This window comes from Meles meles, chromosome 9, assembly GCF_922984935.1.
Source record: "Meles meles chromosome 9, mMelMel3.1 paternal haplotype, whole genome shotgun sequence".
In the NCBI taxonomy this organism is placed as follows: domain Eukaryota; kingdom Metazoa; phylum Chordata; class Mammalia; order Carnivora; family Mustelidae; genus Meles; species Meles meles.
Genome location: NC_060074.1, coordinates 37,254,667 through 37,279,346, shown reverse-complemented (window position 1 = coordinate 37,279,346; position 24,680 = coordinate 37,254,667). Strand labels below are relative to the sequence as shown.

At 38.0% G+C, this 24,680-nt stretch overlaps 1 protein-coding gene across 4 annotated transcripts in view; it reads left to right on the top strand.

Moving 5' to 3' along the window:
• LOC123951053 (SPHK1 interactor, AKAP domain containing) overlaps positions 1-24,680 on the top strand; it is a 175,352-nt gene that overhangs the window by 115,806 nt on the left and 34,866 nt on the right. For all 4 annotated transcript variants that reach the window (XM_046019685.1, XM_046019683.1, XM_046019682.1 and 1 more), the window contains exons 4-5: positions 11,616-11,675; positions 13,280-13,414. In XM_046019685.1, coding sequence (XP_045875641.1) covers positions 11,616-11,675; positions 13,280-13,414 — 195 coding nt within the window. The remainder of the gene's footprint in view (positions 1-11,615; positions 11,676-13,279; positions 13,415-24,680) is intronic.

Below are 24,680 nucleotides of genomic sequence, written 5' to 3'. Positions count from 1 at the left end.
TTATAATTGCACCAAAACCAGTAAGATACCTAGGAATAAACCTAACCAAAGAAGTAAAATATCTTTACTCTGGAAACTATAAAACACTTATGAAAGAAACTGAAGAGAACACACAAAAAAATGGAAAAACATTCCATGTTGATGGACTGGAAGAACGAACATTGTTAAAATGTCTATACTACCCAAAACAATCTACACATTTAATTCAATCCCTGTCAAAATACTACCAGCACTTCTCACAGAACCAGAACCCAAGCAATCTTAAAATTTGTTTGGAACCACAAAAGACCCCAAATAACCAAAGCAATCCTGAAAAAGAAGAGCAAGGATAGAAGTGTCACAATTCCAGACTTGAAGCTCTATTACAAAGCTGTAGTCATCAAGACAGTATGATAATGGCATAAAAACAGACACATAGATCAACAGAATAGAATAGAAAACATCCATATGGACCCACAACTATATGGTTAACTAATATTTGAGAAAACAGGAAAGAATATCCAGTGGGAAAAAAAGACAGTCTTTTCAAAAACGACGCTGGGAAAAACTGGACAGCAATATGCAGAAGAATGAAACTTGACCACTTTCTTGTACCATACACAAAAGTTTCTAAAAATTTTGAGGCATCTGGGTGGCTCATTCAGTTGTAGTAAATGCTTTTGGCTCAGGACATGATCCCATGATCCCAGGATCCTGAGATTGAGTCATCCATCAAGCTCCCTGCTCAGCAGAGAGTCTGTTTCTCCCTCTCCCTCTGCCTGCCAGTTCACTTGCTTGTGCACTCTCTCTCTCTCTGTCAAATAAATAAATAAAATCTTTTTAAAACAATTTCTATAAAATTTAAAACCATGCAATATTTACAGTCAATTTATCAAATCTATAGTAGCATTTGGTTCTTTTTTTGGGGGGGGGAGTTCTTATGCCGTAGTCAAAGATGAGTTGCTTCATCATATGTGGAGGAGGATTTTTGTCAATTTAACTGATAAGCTTTTCTACACAGCTTAAAAAGTGCATTCCTGTCTGATATTTTTAGAGTTTAAAGTAAAACTAATCCATATATACTTTTATATACTGTATTAAGAAATTGAAATCATGCATTGGATCCTAGTGGTTGATTTGTACACATAAAAGTATTTACTCATTCTGATTCAAGATCTTTTTTCTAATAAGAGTCTCTGCTCTGTCTAGGTCTATAATTTCTCACAAATAGCACTATTCGTATTTAGTAATTTATATGATAATGATTAGACCGTGGTTGATGTTTTTAACTTGCCTACGTTCTGATTTAAATTACTTTTTACTTCTATATATGCACTTGCCTCCCTCTTTCATGTCTATTGGAATCATCCACTGGTTTTATGGGTGTGATACCAGGCAACACTCATACCCATGGTGTACATTTAGATGAAACACATCATAACTACTTCTGGGAACAAGAGGGAAGGTATTTCTTAATTAAATATTTGATGGCCCTAAAAAGCAAGGTGTCACTCTATACTTATATATACCCCAAAAATAAATAATAAAAATTTAGAAAAAACAACTTAATGTTTTTAATCAATAAATAATGTTTACATAATTAAATGGGAACTAAGATTTATACCAAGTAAATAAGATCTGGGTAGATGTTGGAGTAGTTACATGTAAGGACCCAAACTTTAATTGCTTTACATTCTCAGAAATAGCTGTACTTTATATATATTCCATGTCAAATTTTTAGACTGGCCCTTATGAAATTACCATTTTTGTGTGAACAAAGAGCAATAACTTCAAATAATTCACTCTTTAGACAATAACCCAGAAATCAATAAAATGGCATCCAACTTTCCCTGATGTTCTTTACTTTGTATTTCACTTAGTCTTCATGGAAATTCTGCACAGTATTTTATGATACCCTTTAGACTAGGATCTAGAAGCACAGATCCAGGCTTTGAAGCTCAGCTTGACTATAGGCAAAGCACAGCCTCCTGCCTCTTGCGCACTATCATACCTCAAAGGTGAGAGAATGTTTCAGACGTGTAAGGGGAGCACATTCTTCCAAGAGCCAGATGAAGAGTTTAAAGAGTCCATATGGATAAGTCATTTATTGTGTCTGGAATTTACTCCATTGTTCTAGGGTGAAACTTGCAGAACTTTAACACTCTGAACAATGATGTGTTCTGTCCATGGAAAAATAGGATTATTTTAAAATATTTGAAAACTAGGTGGTTTTGGTCACATAGATTTCTTGCTTCTCCACTTCTTTGCTGTTAGTCCTTTTATCCTCATCATTCATTCTTTGGGGGTCTGGGTTATTCACAGGTTCTATGGTTCAGGAATAGCCCCGTTTTCTCTGTCATGCTTTCATTTGAACATACTTACCCAGATTAAGCAGAGTTAAAGGTTTGAATTGAAACAATCCAAGAGAGTGGTAAGAGCTTACTTAAAAAAAAAAAAAAAAAAGAGTGTGACTACAATGAATTTTGAAGGATGATATGTATAGGATTATCATTTTTGACTTCATGATGGGAAAGCATTTCATGTTCTAGTCATGAGGGATTTAGGATCAGCAAACAAATCATCTCGACTACCACCTCCTGAGGTCCAGCTCATCTATTGGAAGACGTGAATCCTCTGCCTACTTCTCCCTGCTCGGTACATGCTCCAGAAAAAGATTTTCCCTATTATACTTGTTAGTGGATTACTGTGGCTCCCCAAAATTTGGCTTACTTGCTGTAATAAAAATGAAGAGTTGAAAAGTCATTTTGATTCAAAAAGAAACAAAGGTCAGCTGATGAATAAAAGGTGCCTCGCCATCATCTATGACATCTGAAATAATTCAGCTGCTTGATATTTGATCCACATTTGACTTTTCTTTGTCTGCACAACCCCAGAGCATGGCTCCTGAGAGTTCAGAAACATATCTCAGCTCTTTATGTATTAGAAATCTAAATAATTTATGTGAGAGAAAAAGTAAGCAAAGTGGAACCAAGTCTATCATATGTATTCCTTTTCCCTTCAATCTAAGATAAAAACAAGGTAAAACTCCCAGATAAATTGTCTTCCAAGGGGAATTTGACTCATCTCTGCCCCCACCGTCCTTGGGCATCATTTTTCCTTAATACTGTCCTTTTCACTGGGAGAAGATGACAGGAGAAAACTCTCACCACTAAGGAGATGAAAGATGACAAAATTATAGTCAAAAAGATTTTGTGTGTGCATGTGCGTGTGTGTGCATGCTCACGCAAGGGCCAGAGGGGAGGTGAGTGGGGGGATGGGCGAAATAGGTGAAGGAGATTAAAATGTACAAACTTCTAGTTACAAAGTAAGTCACAGAGGTGAAAATTACAACATAGGGGATATGGTCAATAACATTACAGTAAGTTGGAGGGTGACAGATGGTGACTGCACTTAGCATGATGAACATAGAGTCCTGTGCAGAATTATCAAATCAAAGTGCTGTAAAAAATTACATCAGTCACCAAAAAACACATATTGAGTGACTCTGATTATCTGAAATGTCCAAAATAGGCCAATGTGTAGAGACAGAAAGATGAGTGACTGCCTAGGGCTAGGGAGAGGGTTTTTGGAGAGAAATGGAAGACTGACTGCTTATAAATACATTTTCTTTTGTGGATGAAGGAATATTCTAACATCAATTGTGGCAATGGTTGCACAATCCTGTGCATATATTAAAAACCATCGAAGTACACTTTAAATGAGTAAGTCACATGACATGTGAATTATATCTCAATAAAGCACATCTTTAAAATGGCAATTAAAATAAATATAGTGTGTTCTTTCACTGGTAAATGTATATCAGATTTTATATATAAGTATACTCTTTTGTTCCAAAAGAAATGTCTTTAGAAACAACAGAATTAGTGGGAAAATAATTTCCCTGAGTAGCATACTTCTTTATTTTTTTAGGTTAGCGATAAAATTGGCTAGATGTATGGCTAGTTAAAATATCTGGCATAGTATAGAAATTTTGACACCTTTTACAGAGTCTCTCATCACAAACTGCTTAAACAGCTACCTCAAAACAGCAATTTGAAGATATTTTTAAAAATATTAACAGTTTAAAAAGCAGAGAGAATTGACAGTCTCCAGTGTGAGTAAAACTTTGCATTTCATTTTGTGTGATTACTGCAATCACGTTAAAGCAGTAATAACTGAACACAAAGGCAGTTATCCTTCCAAACGTTAAGTGTGTTCCAACAATGCCTGACAGCCCTATGGCATAGCAACATGGATGCATAAATTGCCATTTTAGTTGTCATTAGTCTAAAATACTAAGGGAAAATGTTATATCCTTTCAAAGATAATTTTGGTCCAGCGTCCTGAACCTAGTAGGAGCCTGTGGAGTGGGGCAAGAAAAGATGCAATTTTTTCTTCAGAAGATTTGTAGATCAGCATTTTAATACCACCAAATGAAGAGATCCCATCCTTTCCACATGGCCAGATGGCTGCATTGTTAGAAGCTGCCAGAGCAAAGGATTGTTTTTCTCCCAAGATAAAACTTAAGTATATATTTGGTAATAGTAAACATTCAAATGCCTGGATTTTAAAGGCAATTTGACATCATGCTTTTTGTTAACATTTTCTTCTTTCTTTCTTTCTTTCTTTCTTTTTCTTTCTTTTCTTTCTTTCTTTCTTTTCTTTTTATTTAATTTTATTTTTTCATTGTTCCAAGATTCATTGTTTATGCACCACACCCAGTGCTCCATGCAATCCATGCCCTCCTTAATACCCACCACCAGGTTCACCTAACCCCCCCACCCCTCTCCTGTCCAAAACCTCAGTCTGTTTCTCAGAGTCCACAATCTCTCATGGTTTGTCTCTCCCTCTGATTTCCCCCAATTCACTCTTCCTTTCCTTCTCCTAATGCCCTCCATGTTTTTCCTTATGCTCCACAAGTAAGTGAAACCATATGATAATTGACTCTCTCAGCTTGATTTACTTCATTTCCTAAGCAGGAATTCTGTATAGGATGATTGCCTTCATGGGTGTTAGCTGACTTCAGGAGAGATGAGAAAGTACCCAGCAAAAGTCAGAGGCCCCACACTCTGGGCTAAAAGCTTGCTGACATACAACCTTTGGCACCGAGATGTGCCCCTCCTGGACCCATAATGCAACAGCATTTCTCAACTATTTCATTAACTATCTGAAGAGTCCATGAAAAAATAAAACTGCCCAGCATAATGGGAGTTTGCCCTTGGCAATCATCATCGGTTCTTTGTGGTTTCAACTAAAAATGTCAGCCCTGAATTTTGTACATAACATAGAGTACTTCTGTCAGACACTTTTTTGTTTGACTTAAAATGGCTTTTGTCTGACTTCTACAATGAATACATAATATCTAAAACCATTTTTAAGTATAATTAATTCGTAAAAGATACTATAATTTTTTCTTATTTTTCTTATTTTTTTACTTATTTATTTACTTATTACTATTTTACTTACTTTTTCTTACTTATTTTTCTCACTCCATTTTAACATTAACCTTTTTCTCACAGTGGCTTGCACCAAAATATATCCCTTTTTTAAGATTTATTTGTTTGAGACAAAGAGCGAGCGAGTGCTTTGGGGGGCAGGGGCAGAAGGAGAAGGAGAGAATCTCAAGCAGACTCCATGCTGAGCAAGGAGACTGAGGCAGGCTTGACCTCAGGACCCTGAGATCATGACGTGAGCTGAAATCCAGAGTCAGATGCTGAGCCAACTTTGCCACCCAGGCACACCTGCATCAAAATGTATCTTAAATCATTATTTACTGAAACTTCATAGTGAAATATTACTTTTAAACATGTCTACATGGCCCTCTATTTATGAAAAGGGACTGATAGTGAAATAAATAATTGGTATTGTTTGGGTAAATAATCCATAATGGCAAGCAGAGAAAACAGCATATCGCCCATGGACATTAAAACGGTTAGGATGTACAAGTAATTTTTGAAGAGTGTTGTATTAGATTGCTTAAAAGCCAAAATCATAAAGTGACATCATTTTCTCAGTGACACTTGTTACTCCAACATTTTATTTTAAAACTGTAATAATGACAGAAGAGAGGCATTTGTCTTTGAAAGGTACATACAGCCACAAAATTGGCTTTGTTAAGTAGGCAAGAAAAGAGGTGCCTGTGTTCTCGCAGTGATGATTTGTGTTTCCATCTGCCTCGGCTGCGTACATCTGCAGATGGTCTAAACAAGGACACGTGTGGACACAACACGAAATGTAGTTGATGTGAAGAGAAAAGAACTTCCATTGCAAGAAAAGTGTTTGTACCTTTTTACGTGTGTTTATCACTCATTACGGTTCTCAACTTTTGCCTTTATGTTTTTTAGCAAATCCTTATTCACGGAACTTAGAAGGCAATCTAAGTACTTTAAACAGTTCCAACTGATGGATTAACATTAGCTCGGTAATTCTATAACTTCTGTATCTACTCTCTTATATCCTTGTTGGAAGAAACCTTTTATTGACAGCATCGGAATTGACAACATAAATAAGGAAGATAATTATTACAGGGTGATGCCCATAATAATTGAGACGGTGCTTCCACTCCATGCATGCAAATGCATTTATCAACATTTATTGAGCACCTACCAAGTACCACAAGTACCAGGCTTTGCTAAACATTAAGCTATCAGGGCCTGCCTTCATGAATAAACAATCTAGTGAAGGCTGAAGGGAAATAAACTATGTTTAAGATATTATTAAATAAATGCAAATACTTAAAAAAATTTCCCTGGATCACTTGGTATATTTGGATTTGCCCCTTTAGGCATTTTACACATAACCCAATAATATCACTCCAGACTGAGATGAAGAGTCAACACAGAGAAGTTACCTCTTATTCCCAACTGGCTGGTATCTCTGACATATAGCCTCATCCTCCCCACTCGAGGTGTTCTCTCCAGACCCTGAAGGACCCATTTTGACACACATAGAACCATAATGCAAAATCTCCCAGACTTTAATATTTTAGTCACATAGAACACACCCTAAGCCCCCAGAGGATTATTTTCAACTTCTGTTAGCAAAAGTTTCCTTACAACTGGCTGCAATAACACGGGGAACAGCCTCACTTGTTAGGAGGGAAATTCTAACCCTCAGGTCTTTCTCAACTTTCATGGCACAGGGAGCATAGCATAAAATGATGATGTCTTCTTTACTACAACTCTTTAAAAAGTCTGCTGAATTATGCCCAGAATCTTCACAGTATAGAAAGAAAGACATATTGCTCACAAACTTTGGACTCACTTCTAGAATTTCTCTAGGACGTAACTCTTGCCTTGGACTTCACAGCCTCTGTGTCCTCCTACTCTTTACCTTGTGCTTAATCCAGAGCCTCTTACTGCCACTCATCAGGTGCTGATCAGGAGGAAGTCATCTGTTCATTGCTTGGGCCATTTTAAATGTGTCCTGCCTGCTCACCTTGAATCCAGCCTTCCCTGCAATGCTATTTGTGATTGACCCCCTCCTCCCAACTTCATCTCCAGCACGTAGGCCTGTCACTTCTGTAATACTTAATAATGTGCTTCATAGATTTGAGAAGTGTGTTCTAACTCCAGACCATAACTCCCTGAGAGTAAACAGAGTACTTCGTATTGCTTGTCTTCTCAGAACCCAGCATCAAAACCATACCCCTTGGAAACACAGAGCTCTTTATCCTCTCCTCAGCTTGCACAAATCTCCTACCCCACACCCAACCATTCCTCAGCTCTTCTGGACACAAACTTGTCACATTCTCCATTTGGAGTTCAGTGTTAGTGGATGCCTAAATCTCAGTAATGATCCCAAGGTCACAGAAAGTGAAAATACGAAGAGATCAACACCATTACACGGACCACTTTAGCATGATGTGGATTTACTATAAAACCATCAAAGCTGAAAATTCAGGGGTCCGCAGGACCTTACATGGTTACATGTTTTTGTGAAATTTTCAAAAGGAACACATAGTAATTAAAATTATCTCCTTCCAATCAGACTCCCACTACATCTTGTTGTGTTAAGAATCATTGGATTGACCACAAATGTGTGGGGTCGGACATAAGGCAAATTGAGTGGGGGTGTATTTACATGAGATAAATTTATGTGGCTTGATAAATTTAGTGTATAGTTAAGCAATTGCTAGCCATGCACATGTAGTAATGGCTCTCAGGAATATTTTTACCATTGACAGTGGGAACTCAATCAGACATTGAGACATGAAGTTATCAGGTCAGAGATGGTTTCACAATATAAGGTATGTTCTACTGTTTCCAACATTAGAAATATGTAGATAGGGAGAGAAAACAAGATTTATGTGCTGGCAACTAGTCTGTGGAGAATTCTTTCAGTCATCAGATGTATGAACTTATAATACAAGACTAAGTCTCACTGATGCCTGGTCAACAGAGAAGTTCTCACCTGGAGGAAATTTATTTGAAAGCATTGAAAATCATAATTGCACCATGCATTTTTTTCTTTTTTAATGGGAATCAAACAAAAGAGAATTTATTCAAATTCTCATGTTTGTAGAGCACAAACTTGTAATAGTATTATAAACAGTGAGTACACCTAGAAAAACTCACACATGAAAGAAATTTTAGAGTGGTTTCCCACTGAATTTGACAACAGCTTGGAAAATGTATAAGAAATTATCAGTAAAAGTTTGTGAAGCTGAAAAAAAAATCAATGAACAAAGAATGGGAGAAGGAGCAGAGGGAGAGACTATTCAAGCAGATTCCTCCTGAGCGTGAATCCCGACTTGAGACTTGATCTCACAACCCATGAGATCAAGACCTGAGCTAAAATCAAGAGTTGGAGGCTTAACTGACCAAGCCATCCAGGTGCCCTTTGTCGTTCCTTTTCTTTTTTTCTTTTCTCTTTTTCTAGAATATTTTATTTATTTATTGGACAGAGAGAGATCATAAGTAGACGGAAAGGCAGAGAGAGAGAGAAGGAAGGGAGAAGCAGGTTCCCCACGGACCAGAGAACCCAATGCAGGGCTTGATCCCAGGACCCTGAGATCACGACCCGAGCCAAAGGAAGAGGCTTAACCCACTGAGCCACCCAGGTGCCCCTGTTGCTCCTTTTCTTATAAAAGTTCTTCCCGGGGCGCCTGGGTGGCTCAGTGGGTTAAAGCCTCTGCCTTCGGCTCAGGTCACGATCCCAGGATGCTGGGATTGAGCCCTGCATCAGGCTCTCTGCTCCGCGGGGAGCCTGCTTCCTCCTCTCTTTCTGCCTGCCTCTCTGCCTAGTTGTGATTTCTCTCTGTCAAATAAATAAAATATTAAAAAAAAAAAAGGTTCTTCCAACAGGATGGGACTGGAAGAGATTATGCTAAGTGAAATAATTCAAGAAGTGAAAGTCAGTTATCTTATGGTTTCACTTATTTGTGGAACATAAGGTATAGCATAGAAGACATTAGGAGAAGAAGGGAAAAATGAAAGGGGGGGAATTGAAGGGGAGGGTGAACCATGAGAGACTGTGAACCCTGAGAAACAAACAGAGGCTTTTGGTGGGGGGTAAGGAGGTGGGTTAACCCAGTGATGAGTATTAAGGGGGTCAGGTATTGCATGGAGCACTGAGTGTTATTCACAAACAATGAATCTTGGAACACTACATCAAAAACTGATGATATACTGTATGGTGACTAACATAACACAATAAAATGAATGAATGAATGAATCTCGAGAAAGAATAAAGTAGGAAATATATTCGACATACAAAAAGTGGAGGCAAAATTTTCAATGGAAATTTTATAATAAAGAGTAATTTGGAGAGGAAAAAAAAGTTCTTCCCAAATTGTATGTCCATCAGGCCCTTAAAACCTGGATCATCCTCTATCACCAAGGTATGGAAAGATACATGTGTCAAGTATAAGTAGGTTATTGGTTTGTCTGCCTTTGTTCTAGTCTTGGCCCAGCTAGCAAGTGTGGAGGGTTTCTTCCAAACATAGGCAGAATTTCACATCGCAGCCCGAAATGAAAAAAGAGGAAGTTCATCTTCAGAGAACAAAAGATAGTATCAGAGGGCAGAGAAGTAGTTACTAGAGATGCCTTTCCTTGGTCTCTGTGTTATCTTCTCCCACTGTGATAGAAGATAAGAGTCTTGCAGTGCCAGGTCAAGGTAATACACCTTTCTTTAAGATGAATGGAAAACTATCGAATCAGTTCAGTAAAAGCAGTCCCAGCTGCATGTTATTCAAAGTCCCTGAGTATGAACAGATACTGAACCAATTTTCCAAGGGCAAAGTTCCAGTTATTATATGAATATTCACAAACTGCTCTAAACCATGAACTCCTTCCAAGTACCATCTCCTATTCATGCCTCTCTTTGTGCTGTCCCTGAAGGAGCTCATGCCTGGTTCCAATTTAGTCATCCTATTAAGCCAATGGAGGAGAACCTCTGAGTAAGAGCGTGGATGGCAGTTTGTGCCCCTTCTTCCCGCAAATGCCCATCAGGTTATTCTTAACAAGGAGATACTGTACCCTAGAGATGCTGCAAGGATGTTGTGTTTTCAGAAATCCAGAAAACTTTCCATTGGGGGGAATAAAAGAGTAGTGAGCTTTACACCATAGCACTGTAAAACTATTGCAGTTCTTAAAGACTTACCCCAAATCTTTCAATAATGTTTTTTTCAATTATGTAAAAAAGAGAAAGGATAGATTCTGAGAAACCATAACCCAAACAACTGAAATCAGAAGGCCCCATGTGTTTCCAAGCATCTACATAAGTCCAAATATCTGACTAAATATTCAGATAATTAATGCTATCACTTTTATATGGGCAAATTAAATTGTTGAGAGTAAAAAACCTAAATCACTATATACACCTGAAACTGATGTAACATTGTGTGCCAACCCCACTCAATAAACAAATAAATAAATAAGATTCTAATTAAATTAATTTATTTATTTAAGGGAAAAGAAAAAGAATATATCTCACCTCTTTATGTTTTAAGTTTTCTTCTACCTATTTCCACGCAAATGTCCTTAACAGATTTTTTCCTATGTTCTGTGAGATTTAAACTACAACAATTCTCTTCTTGTTGTTCTGAGTTATTTTTTAAGATTGTTGCTACTGGTTTCACAGTCTAACTTATTCAGACATTTATTTAGGATGGCCAAAAAGAGGCAAACTATACAACAGGTTTAACTCAATGAATGAAAACTACGAAACAAAGAGAAAGCTTCTTATCATGTACTGGATTAAAAATGAGAGGAGAAAGTGGGGGAAGGAGAAAAAAAGATAAATGAAGAGAATTGTCCATTGCAGTTAAAAATAGAAGTTTAGAATTTTGCAGATCTTTTCTCCATTTCATGAGATTTGATAACCCTTTGTAAGTGTGAAGACTTGTTGTGACTTGAATTGAGTTGAATACATAGAGACGGTTTTGTTTGTTGGACCATGAATGGAAGATGGAATCAGGTCAATTGTGCCTAGGGTGTTAGGGGTTTGCACAGAAGCCCTAAGGTACAGTGACTGTTTTTGTGCCAGGCCAACTATACTAAATGTGCAGGATTCTCAAGTCATTTGCCCAAAATGGATTCCATGCTTTTGTTTTGTTTTGTTTTGTTTTTTTTTTTTTTTTTTCAAAGAACTGCCAGGTTTTTCACTTACTTTCTTGTTTTTGGGCTTTTTCCCAGGTTTGCTTTGTGAACCTGGATGTGAACAAGGATGCTTGCAGCACAGAGCACCTGCAGCAGGTAATACTGGGAGCACAAGCTTGGGCACCGGAAGCTCGGTACAAAGGCTGGCTCCACTGACCGGAGAGCCAACAGGACTTCATCTATAAATGGCGCTCATTCAGTTGGAAAGTCTTTAGTAGGATAGTTTCTTCAAAACCCATTCCCTGACCCTTCCCCTGCTATTTCCCATGCAGGTTGCCTTCCTTATACTTGTGAAACTTGCTTTCCCAAGATAACAGAGCTGCTCTCCAAAGAGGTCCTTTCCGCTGCCCACAGGCCCTGATAGTAGCTTTCTCTGCCCCCGCCTCTTCTGTTTTCAAACTCCCTGCCTGAGATGATGTTTCCAAGGTTTTTCCAAACCCTCTTGATATCAGCCAACCCTTCTCTGAGGCTCTCAGGTCTGCTCCTTCCTGCTGTTTTGATCAAATTTTTGTCTCTAGCTTTGGTTTCTACACTCTAACTACAGTCCTACACTCAACTGGAACTCTAACTCCTTGCATTCTGCACCAGCTACATATTCCAAGCGTATCCAAGTTTGGGAGGATCCTGATGTAAACCCTTGACAATGCACAAGAACTTAAAGGACCCCTCAGTCCTTTAAGGGGGTCAATAGAAAGAATTAATTTGCATGATATAATGATCCATTCATACACAAAGCTGAAGATGGATTGAGTTCACTATTTGGTATAATACAGTGGTGTAACAGACACCATATTTGTAGCTTGACAATCAGAACAGTAGGCCCTGTATTACTCAGTTATCCCTGTAATGTTTTTTCTTAACAATGCTGCACCTGGGTTTGAAGCTTCTCAAACCCAGTTGCTCAAACAGATTATCCATTATAGATTTCCACAGAGCTCCAAGTGTCATTCATCTGTGTAGTTTTGGAGGAATTTTTGGGAAAAAAAAATTTATACATATGATTTCATTTAATGGACTTACGGTACAGACAGAGTCTGTCAAATAGAGAGCAGGAGAGACAAAAGCAAGTTGGCAAGAAGATTTACATGAGTGATTTGAGACAATCTTCTGCTATGGTTAAGAGCAGAAACTTGGCACTGATTTAGCTGCATAAGCTTGTGTAAACTAATCTCTGGACCTCAGGCTACTTATGTATAAAAAGAAAGTAATAATGGTATCTAATCCATTTGGGGGTTTGTGGAGATTAAGTGTACTAAGATGTAACATGTATACAGTCTTTAGCGTAGCACCTAGTACACAGAGTAAAATCAATATTGGAAATTATTTTATTATTGTTATTATTATTGACTATTAGAACAGATGATTATTAATCAATAAATCTCTTATTACAAGAGTTAGAAGAAAAATTTTTTTTAAAAATCCCTACAATATATACCTGTGGTGTGACATCAATTATTAAATACTTACTTTGGAAAATTTAGAACTAAAAGTTTTTAAAGCTTTATGTTTAAGTAATTTTCTACTCCAATCTAAACTTTCATGTTTCAATTTTGCATAGTCTCTTCTAGTAATAATCTTAATAGATTAAGTAATCTATTGTTTGCATAAGTTATGTATGATTTTTGCAAGTAAATAATTTTGGAGTAGTGTTTTCGACGTGAAAAGAAGTCTTCTAAACTAACTTATTTCTTCCACTACAGAAATTGGTCAATGTTTCACCAGATCTTCCAAAACTCATCAGCTCCATGAACGTCCAACAGCCAAAAGAAAATGAAATCGTCCTTCTAAGTGGGTTAACATCTGGAAATCTCCAGGCAGATTTTGAAGTTTCACAGGTAAGAGATGTAAGCTCTTAACAAAATATTCACTAGTAATAAATTATCTATGGTCAGCTCTTGGCACAAGTCAGTATGAACTTCATACTGCTACACATAAGCTCCAAAATCTCTTTGTAATCAAGAACAGTCTTCATATGTGTTTCTTCTAAATATGTACTCAGAGTTTGACAGATACAAGAGTGAATGTCTTCCCTTACCTCAATTACAAACATTTATTATCTTATCAAGTTCATGATGCTAACTTGCACTTAAATTAGAACCGACAAACTGGGCATTGACTGGTTAGCTTGGTTTTCTTCAAATCTATTAGAGAATCAAAAACAGACTCGTCTTCTGTTTCATAAACAGTATCAAAATTCTAGTTCATCATATATGTTCCCAGAATCCTAGCATTTCTTCACTCTTCTTATATTTATTTCTTAGGATACACCAAATGAGCCAGGCAAAGAAATACAAAGGATAGCAACCTTATGGCTGTTAAGTGAGTTTCCTAGAAAGAGTAAGGTGATTGAGTGAGTCCTTAAAGAGTTAGTTTTCCTTAAAAAGCAAAACTCTTAGAAGAACATTACTAAACACAGAGCAGGAAATCAGTGCATTGATGTTCGTTGTTATTAGATAAATCATTATAGCATTCTTTATTTGAAGACAAGGTTTTACAACTATGAATTGTTTAGTCAACTTACAGAAACAAATATGATTTCAAAAGAGACACTGTATTGAAGATCGTGGGTATCCCCAAATAAGACATGTTGACAGGGACACATAACATAGCTACAGATTAAAATGATGAAAATTTGTTTCCCTTCAGTTGTTCTTTCTTGGATTTTAGTTTTGCTGTAAAATTTTAAAACATTCTCTTAGTCTTTAGTCCTTCAAAATTTCAAAAAACTCAGAAATCCACCCACAATTTCTTGCATCTAGTCCAGATGCTTTGTAAAAATCTGCACACAACTTATTACAATGGAAAAGGGGAACCTGGGTGGTGCAGTCAGTTATGCTTCCAACTCTTGGTTTCAGCTCAGGCCGTGATCTCGGTGTGGTGATCTTGATGTCATGAGATCAAGTCTGGTGTCTGTCCATACTCAGTGAAGAGTCAGCTTAGGATTTTCTCTCCCTTGCCCTCTGCCCATCCTTTCCTGCTCATGCTCTCTTTCTCTCTCTAAAATAAATAAATAAAACTTAAAAAAAAAAAAAAGACCAGAACAAAATTTCTCCTGGTCAATCTAATAACACATTTTCTTAGTGAGAAAATTAGTCACCTGGAAAGAGAAAACAGAAATGGTTCTAAGCGCCCTCTCTTCATATTGGGCAAAACTATGATGACCAAAAGTAATTTTCGAATCTGAGTTTTAACAGTATTTTGGCACCAGGCCTATTAGGATTTGTAATTAAACATGGCAGAAAACTGGATTATGTATAAAAGGATTGTACCATCTCATGTAACTAAAAAGTATAGTGGGTAGATTACCGGGACTTGAACAGTGTATTCAGGCATGGATTTCCCCTTGGGATCTCTTCCATCCAGCTTTTTCTCTCTTTATCCACTATCAGAGAGTCTCTTTCTAGGAGGTGGCACTGTCCCTTTGGGTTCAAGTTGAGCAAGAACAAATGTCCCCTCCCGGTGGCTCACAGCAAAAGTCTAACTGTTTTACTGACTCTTATGTGTCATGTGCCCATTTCACTATGGCCTGAGGATTGCAGTGTTCCAATTGGCCAGGCTGGATCACATGATCACCTCAGAGTTTGAGGTCAGTTAACTCTGTGTAAACCACTGGGGCTGTGAGTAAAACAGAAAATGGTGCCACACAGAATATGTAAATTGGAAGAATATTGAACGATGTTGTGTCACAAAAGCAACACAGGTGTTAATTGGGGTCAGGGAAAGTCAAAATTCCCAGGACTCATTAAATATCATCCATTAAAAACATACTTAATTCTGCATAATTTTCCTAAGAGCTGTCCAGAATTGCCTGTGAGCTGTAGCACTCTCTCCCTCTCCTTTATTTTTTTTTTTTTTAACATATAATGTATTATTTGCTTCAGGGGTACTGGTCTGTGATTCATCAGTCTTAAGCAGTTCACAGCACTCACCATAACACATATCCTCCCCAAGGTCCATCACCCAGCCACCCCATCCCTCCCACCCGCTCCAGCAACCTTCAGTTTGTTTCCTGAGATTAAGAGTCTCTTACGGTTTCTCTCCCTCCTGATCCCATCTTGTTTTATTTTTTCCCTCCCTTCCCCCATGACTCCCCCTTGCCTCTCAAATTCCTCATATCAGAGAGATCATATGATAATTGTCTTTCTCTGATTGACTTATTTCATTTAGCATAATACCCTCTAGTTCCCATCCACATTATTGCAAATGGCAAGATTTCTTTTTTTTTTTTTTTTTGGATGGGTGCATTTTATTCTTCTCTATCCAGAGTCCCCCTTGTTTCCTGCACACCATTTCACTCTTCCTCAGTCTTCCAAAGGTCTACCTCATTTTCTAGGTACCACAGTCCATGCGTTTTAATAGATCAGCAATGTTGAGCAGCATATCAATATGGAATCCCATGTTAGCCAACCACAGCCAGTACCTAATTGATTAGGAGTAGTCTCAGTTTGGCTATCCTGCCTCAGGAGAATTAGTTACCTGTTAATCCACAAGTAGTCATGGAGATATTGGCACAGGCAACTTGAGCTGGGTTAAGTGGGGGGAGTCTAAATCAGTCCCCAGAGCATAGCTATTGTTCCCAGTGACCCTGTGAAAAAGGGAATCAACAAGCCACTTGGCACATTTGAGGCAGAGAATTGCAATCCCAAGGATTTTTTTTTAACCATTTTATTTATTTCTTGAGTGTAACAGTATTCATTGTTTTTGCACAACACCCAGTGCTCCATGCAAAACGTGCCCTCCCTATTACCCACCACCTGTTCCCCCAACCTCCCACCCCTGACCCTTCAAAACCCTCGGGTTGTTTTTCAGAGTTCATAGTCTCTTATGGTTCGCCTCCCCTTCCAATTTTTTTTTTTTTATAAACATATAATGTATTTTTATCCCCAGGGGTACAGGTCTGTGAATCGCCAAGTTTACACACTTCACAGCACTCACGATAGCACATAACCTCCCCAATGTCCATAACCCCCTCCCCCTCTCCCAATCCCACCTCCCCCAGCAACCCCCAGTTTGTTTTGTGAGATTAAGAGTCATTTATGGTTTGTCTCCCTCCCAATCCCATCTTGTTTCATTTATTCTTCTCCTATCCCCCTAACCCCCATGCATCTCCATGTCCTCATATCAGGGAGATCATATGATAGTTGTCTTTCTCTGATTGACTTATTTCACTAAGCATGATACCCTCTAGTTCCATCCACATCATCGTAAATGGCAAGATTTCATTTCTTTTGATGGCTGCATAGTATTCCATTGTGTATATATACCACTTCTTCTTTATCCATTCATCTGTTGATGGACATCTAGGTTCTTTCCACAGTTTGGCTATTGTAGACATTGCTGCTATAAACATTCAGGTACAGGTGCCCCTTTGGATCACTACGTTTGTATCTTTAGGGTAAATACCCAGTAGTACAATTGCTGGGTCATAGGGTAGTTTTATTTTCAACATTTTGAGGAACCTCCATGCTGTTTTCCAGAGTGGTTGCACCAGCTTGCATTCCCACCAACAGTGGAGGAGGGTTCCCCTTTCTCCGCATCCTCGCCAGCATCTGTCATTTCCTGACTTGTTAATTTTAGCCATTCTGACTGGTGTGAGGTGATATCTCATTGTGGTTTTGATTTGTATTTCCCTGATGCTGAGGGACGTGGAGCACTTTTTCATGTGTCTGTTGGCCATCTGGATGTCTTCTTTGCAGAAATGTCTGTTCATGTCCTCTGCCCATTTCTTGATTGGATTGTTTGTTCTTTGGGTGTTGAGTTTGCTAAGTTCCTTATAGATTTTGAATACTAGCCCTTTATCTGATATGTCGTTTGCAAATATCTTCTCCCATTCTGTCAGTTGTCTTTTGGTTTTGGTAACTGTTTCCTTTGCTGTGCAAAAGCTTTTGATCTTGATGAAATCCCAAGAGTTCATTTTTGCCCTTGCTTCCCTTGCCTTTGCCGTTGTTCCTAGGAAGATGTTGCTGCGGCTGAGGTCGAAGAGGTTGCTGCCTGCGTTCTTCTCAAGGATTTTGATGGATTCCTTTCACACATTGAGGTCCTTCATCCATTTGGAGTCTATTTTCATGTGTGGTGTAAGGAAGTGGTCCAATTTCATTTTTCTGCATGTGGCCATCCAATTTTCCCAGCACCATTTATTGAAGAGGCTGTCTTTTTTCCATTGGACATTCTTTCCTGCTTTGTCAAAGATTAGTTGACCATAGAGTTGAGGGTCTATTTCTGGGCTCTCTATTCTGTTCCACTATTCGATGTGTCTGTTTTTGTGCCAGTACCATGCTGTCTTGATGATGACAGCTTTGTAATAGAGCTTGAAGTCCGGAATTGTGATGCCACCCACTTTGGCTTTCTTTTTCAATATTCCTTTGGCTATTCGAGGTCTTTTCTGGTTCCATATAAATTTGAGGATTATTTGTTCCATTTCTTCGAAAAAAATGGATGGTATTTTGATAGGGATTGCATTAAATGTGTAGATTGCTTTAGGTAGCATAGACATTTTCACAATATTTATTCTTCCAATCCAGGAGCATGGAACATTTTTCCATTTTTTTGTGTCTTCCTCAATTTCTTTCATGAGTACTTTATAATTTTCTGCATATAGATTCTTAGCCTCTTTGGTTAGGTTTATTCCTAGGTATCTTATAGTTTTGGGTGCAATTGTAAATGGGATTGACTCCTTCATTTCTCTTTATTCTGTCTTGTTGTTGGTGTACAGAAATGCAACTGATTTCTGTGCATTGATTTTATATCCTGACACTTTACTGAATTCCTGTACAAGTTCTAGCAGTTTTGGAGTGGAGTCTTTTGGGTTTTCCACATATAGTATCATATCATCTGCGAAGAGTGATAGTTTGACTTCTTCTTTGCCAATTTGGATGCCTTTAATTTCTTTTTGTTGTCTGATTGCTGAGGCTAGGACTTCTAGTACTATGTTGAATAACAGTGGTGATAATGGACATCCCTGCCGTGTTCCTGACCTTAGCGGAAAAGCTTTCAGTTTTTCTCCATTGAGAATGATATTTACGGTGGGTTTTTCATAGATGGCTTTGATAATATTGAGGTATGTGCCCTCTATCCCTACACTTTGAAGAGTTTTGATCAGGAACGGATGCTGTACTTTGTCAAATGCTTTTTCAGCATCTATTGAGAGTATCATATGGTTCTTGTTCTTTCTTTTATTAATATGTTCTGTCACATTGATTGATTTGTGGATGTTGAACCAACCCTGCAGCCCTGCCTGGAATAAATCCCACTTGATCGTGGTGAATAATCCTTTTAATGTACTGTTGAATCCTATTGGCTAGTATTTTGGCGAGAATTTTTGCATCTGTGTTCATCAAGGATATTGGTCTGTAGTTCTCTTTTTTGGTGGGATCCTTGTCTGGTTTTGGGATCAAGGTGATGCTGGCCTCATAAAATGAGTTTGGAAGTTTTCCTTCCATTTCTATTTTGTGGAACAGTTTCAGGAGAATAGGAATTAGTTCTTATTTAAATGTTTGGTAGAATTCCCCTGGGAAGCCGTTTTCTATTTCTTCCTGGTTCAGTTGTGGTAGTTTATATGTCTCTAGGAATGCATCCATTTCTTCCAGATTGTCAAATTTGTTGGTGTAGAGTTGCTCATAGTATGTTCTTATAATTGTCTGTATTTCTTTGGTGTTAGTTGTGATCTCTCCTCTTTCATTCATGATTTTATTTATTTGGGTCCTTTCTCTTTTCTTTTTGATGAGTCTGGCCAGGGGTTTATCAATCTTATTGAGTCTTTCAAAGAACCAGCTCCTAGTTTCATTGATTTTTTTCTATTGTTTTTTTTTTTTTTTTTGGTTTCTATTTCGTTGATTTCTGCTCTGATCTTTATGATTTCTCTTCTCCTGCTGGGTTTAGGGTTTCTTTCTTGTTCTTTCTCCAGCTCCTTTACGTATAGGGTTAGGTTGTGTACTTGAGACCTTTCTTGTTTCTTGAGAAAGGCTTGTACCGCTATATATTTTCCTCTCAGGACTGCCTTTGCTGTGTCCCACAGATTTTGAACCATTGTGTTTTCATTATCATTTGTTTCCATGAATTTTTTCAATTCTTCTTTAATTTCCTGGTTGACCCATTCATTCTTTAGTAGGATGCTGTTTAGTCTCCATGTATTTGGTTTCTTTCCAGCTTTCCTCTTGTGATTGAGTTCTAGCTTCAGAGCATTGTGGTCTGAAAATATGCAGGGAATGATCCTAATCTTTTGATACCAGTTGAGACCTGATTTGTGACCCAGGATGTGATCTATTCTGGAGAAGGTTCCATGTGCACTAGAGAAGAATGTGTATTCTGTTGCTTTGGGATGAAATGTTCTGAATATATCTGTGATGTCCATCTGGTCCAGTGTGTCATTTAAGGCCTTTATTTCCTTGTTGATCTTTTGCTTGGATGATCTGTCCATTTCAGTGAGGGGAGTGTTCAAGTCCCCTACTATTATTGTATTATTATTGATGTGTTTCTTTGATTTTGTTATTAATTGGTTGATATAGTTGGCTGCTCCCACGTTAGGGGCATAGATACTTAAAATTGTTAGATCTTCTTGTTGGACAGACCCTTTGAGTCCAAGGATTTTTGGTAGTCTGATAGCAAGTTACCTTGCTTCTCTCAACTATAATTTCCTATTCTATAAAATGGAGATTAAAAAAATACATCTTTTCTCCATTCTCAGAGACTAAACATAGTGATTTAATAAAATAATAAGAAGGCAGCTTGAGGACTATTCAAATGCAGTGTTTTCTTTCCATGTCCAAAAAATTGAAGAAAGGCGAACTAGAAAGAAAACGTTATTTAAATCAAAATAAGGGGTACCTGTGTGGCTCAGTCTGTTAAGCATCCAACTCTCGATTTCAGCTCAGGTCATGATCTCAGGGTCATGAGATTGAGTGTCACATGGGGCTCTGTGCTGGATGTGGAGCCTGCTTAAGATTCTTTCTCTCCCTCTCCCTCTGCCCTTCCCCACTTCTATCCGAAATCAATCAATCCATCAGTCAATCAAAATAAGATACCAGGGTGGACGACTATGTACAGTAAGAGTAATCATCCATTAACAATCTGAGCAGGCTCCTTTGGGGAAGAGAAATAGAATACTGTCACAAGGATAATGTAGAGAGTGCTTCTTCTGACTTCAGAGGAGTTTCTTTATTTATGAACAGTTTTCTCTTTACTTATACATGCCTTCATCTTTCCAGTTCACAAATGACCCTATTGCTTTTTTATATTCCCACATTACTTGACAATTAAATTGTACAACTGAAAAAAATGTAAGAAAATATTTATAATATGCCTTATTCATTCATACATAAATATTATAAACATAGTCAACTTTGGTTGAATGAATGAATATATTATATACCATAAGTGTTTGGCACTTTTCTAGTGTTGAGGATACAATGGTAAATAAGCTAGACATCTTGCTTTTAGGGAGCAGCTTACATAGTCTGACATTCTCTTTGACCTTATTTATTATGGATATTATTAAATTTATATAAACTCATGCACAACTATCCATACTTATGTGTTGCAAAAGACTAATGAATAGAGGGGTACCTGGGTAACTCAGTTGGATAAGGGTCCCACTCTTGATTTCAGCTCAGGTCATGATGTCTCTCTCTCCCTCTGCTCATCTCCTGCCTTGCTCGTGCTCTCTCTCTCTGTCTTTCTTGACTAATGAATATACACCAGTGAGCATTAAATGAGAAGTTGGCATGACAGTTACATTTTCCTTCCTCCAACCATCCTTAGTAGAGCCTTAGGATAAGTCTCTAAAATATCTTAAGAAAAATCATCGTGACAACAACCAATAGTCAAGTAAAATATTAAATGGAAAATGCAAATAAGATCAATTACTTTTACAGAGGAAAATTTTTTCTGAGATGCACATTATGTATAATAGTAAGATCTACTCCAGGGCATGCATTAGTTCAAGGAGGTCCAGGTGCAAACCACCCTCCTTTCCAAATTGCACATTGATTAGACCAGGAAGCCATGGGGTGAATTGGAAGGGACACAGGAATTGGAGTCCAACAGGCCTGGCCTGCAATGCTGGCTCTTCCCCTTTATATTTGTGTAATCTTGAAAGGATCAGTTAGCGCTTCTGTGCATGATGTATCCTATGTAAAAGAGTAAAGCCACCACCAACCTCACAGAAATAACGTTTACATTAAAGGTAATAGGATAGTCAAAGCACCTAATAGATGACAATAAACATTATATAATTATACCTGTCATTATTTTACAGGATGTATATTGTTTGGCCTTCATTTACCTAAGACTCCTAGGATGTTTATTTTCTTTCAAGAAGAGAGTTAAAAAAACATATTTTCTGTCTATGAATGCAATAGCCATGGAACATTGCACATGCATTACAATCCATTCTCTAAGTTTATTCTGAGGAATTACTTAACAACTCATGTTGATCTATTAATACCTCTTTTGATTCCTGCCACAATATATAAAACCTTATGTTGTATATATTTAATCTAAATGGTATGAAATGGCCAATACGGAACAATTTTTACCTATAAATATGGTAACTTCACTTGGTTCAACTTTATAATTATTTTTGTTCATGCCTGTCCACAGACAGTATTTTGTGGCCCACCCCCTGGTCCCTATCCCCCATCTAATTTATGTTTGTATCTCCCAGCATACCTTGCATATAATAGACACCCAAAAAGTATCTTGTAAATTTCAGGTTAGTTTAGGATGTCTGAATTCAGTAGAAATAAAATTAATGAAGCCAGCTACTGTTACTGTACAGAAGTAGTTCCTCGTCATTGTGGGGAAACTCAGACCCTTTGTGAATTTCATAAAAGCTACAGACCAGTGCTTCTCAAATATTAATACATGTAGGAATCACCAAGAGATTTTTCTTGAAAATACAGATTCTGATTTACTGGATCTGAGGTGACTTCCAAGATTACAGATTTCTAACCAGCTGCCAAGTGATGCCAAGGCTGCTAGTCTACAACCCATACTTTGAAAAGTAAGGTTATGAACCCCTTCTTTGAAAACAGACCTAATTACATAAGCACATAGATCAATTCTATTTCTGAGCCCCCTAGACCCCTTGGAGAATGACTGGATTTTACATTTTATAATTACTCTAATTATAATATTAAACCAAAAAGATTAATAAATGATATTTAAATAAGAAAAAGGTATACTACTTTCAGAAATACTATGTGGATGTCTACATGTCGATATTTCTCTGAATGTACACATACTTACCCCTTACACACACACGTATTCAGACTCAAGGATTCCAAAATGGCAAGTTAACTAGGATTAGACCCAGTGAACTCTAACTGCAGGTAAGCATACGACTTAAATAATCCTTTTTATGAGACACACATTTATACATAAATTACTTCCTCCAAACATTTCAAATTCCACCTTGATATAAATTTATTTAGGTTTCTCCTGACTACTAACTCCTATTTCCATTCAAAGAATTTTCTATTAAAAATTACTATGATCAGCATATTGTTGTTCCCTTCATAAAAATAAAAATAAAGGGACCCCTGGGTGACTCAGTAAGTTAAGCCTCGTGGGCCTAGGTCATGATGTCAGGGTCCTGGGATCGAGTCCCGCATCGGGATCTCTGCTCAGCGGGGAGCCTGCTTCTCTCTCTCTCTCTGCCTGCCTCTCTGCCTACTTGTGATCTCTCTGTCAAAAAATCTTTTAAAAAATAAATAAATAAATAAAAATAAAAAATAAAAATCCCAATGCACAGATATGTTTATAATTTACTAGTCATCTGTGAAGGAGTAATTGAAATTTTTTGTTATTCTAATGAACAACAATATGGATAGCAAAAAGTGTGTAGTGGAGAATAAGGATATGATCTGTCGGGGTGCCTGGGTGGCTCAGTGGGTTAAAGCCTCTGCCTTTGGCTCAGGTCATGATCCCAGGGTCCTGGGATGGAGCTCCACGTGGGCTCTCTGCTCAGCAGGGAGCCTGTTTCCTCCTCTCTCTCTGCCTGCTTCTCTGCCTACTTGTGATCTCTGTCTGTCAAATAAATAAATAAAATCTTAAAAAAAAAAAGGATATAGTCTGTCACCCTAGAACAGAAGAAAATTAATAGGTCTCACAGGGACACCATCCAATGATTTGGGCCTCCTCATCACTGCTTTCTTCATATGCTTGCCTTTTCAAGATAATCAGAGCTCTTCCAGTGAATTTCTTTATACCTCATTGTGTCTGCTTCTTCAGATGAGCAACACACATCATAAATTCTAACTGTGGTTAATAGAAACTCTGAAATACTGACACAGGCTTTGCTGAATATCACCAAGGCAGAAAAGGATCTTGGTCTGAGAAACTGGAACGTACGTTAATCAAGAAGGGTGACCAAGACAGCCTTAACATTCCCCTCAGCTTGACTAGACTTCCGGCAGGCTTCTCCCAGACTGAAAGCACTGATGCCCTTTTCTCAGAACATTTACTCTAGAAAACATAGTTAGGAAACTCTGCCCCTTTGAGATGTAAACCATTTGAAAAGCCTCATCCCAGATTTATAGCTCAGGAATGTCTTTTTCTTTTTTTTTTTCTTTTTTTTTTAGGTGTTGATTCTTTTTTTTTTTTTAATTTTTAAGATTTTATTTATTTATTTGACAGACAGAGATCACAAGTAGGCAGAGAGGCAGGCAGAGAGGCTGGCAGAGAGAGAGAGGGAAACACGCTCCCTGCTGAGCAGAGACCCCCCTGATGGGGGGCTCGATCCCCAGATCCCATGATCCCAGATCATGACCTGAGCCCAAAGCAGAGGCTTAACCCAATGAGCCACCCAGGCACCCTAGGAGTGTCTTTACCAAAGACCTGAGAACCATCTCTGAAGTAAGATCATCATGGAAGATAGTGTCCCTTTCTCCATGGAAGAATGGGAGCCTAAGGTCAGCAGGAGCCTGACTCCAAGTTCCAAAGCCACTTCCTCCCATGCAGATAAGCCAATCAGCAAGTCCAGATGGCCTGCAGCCGTCTGACACCAGCTCTTAAAAAGCCCGTGGGCCTTTTGTTTCAGTGGAGTTGTGATCCAGCTCGGTTCTGGTCCTTTTTCCTACTTTAAGAGCTTTGAAGAAAAGCTTC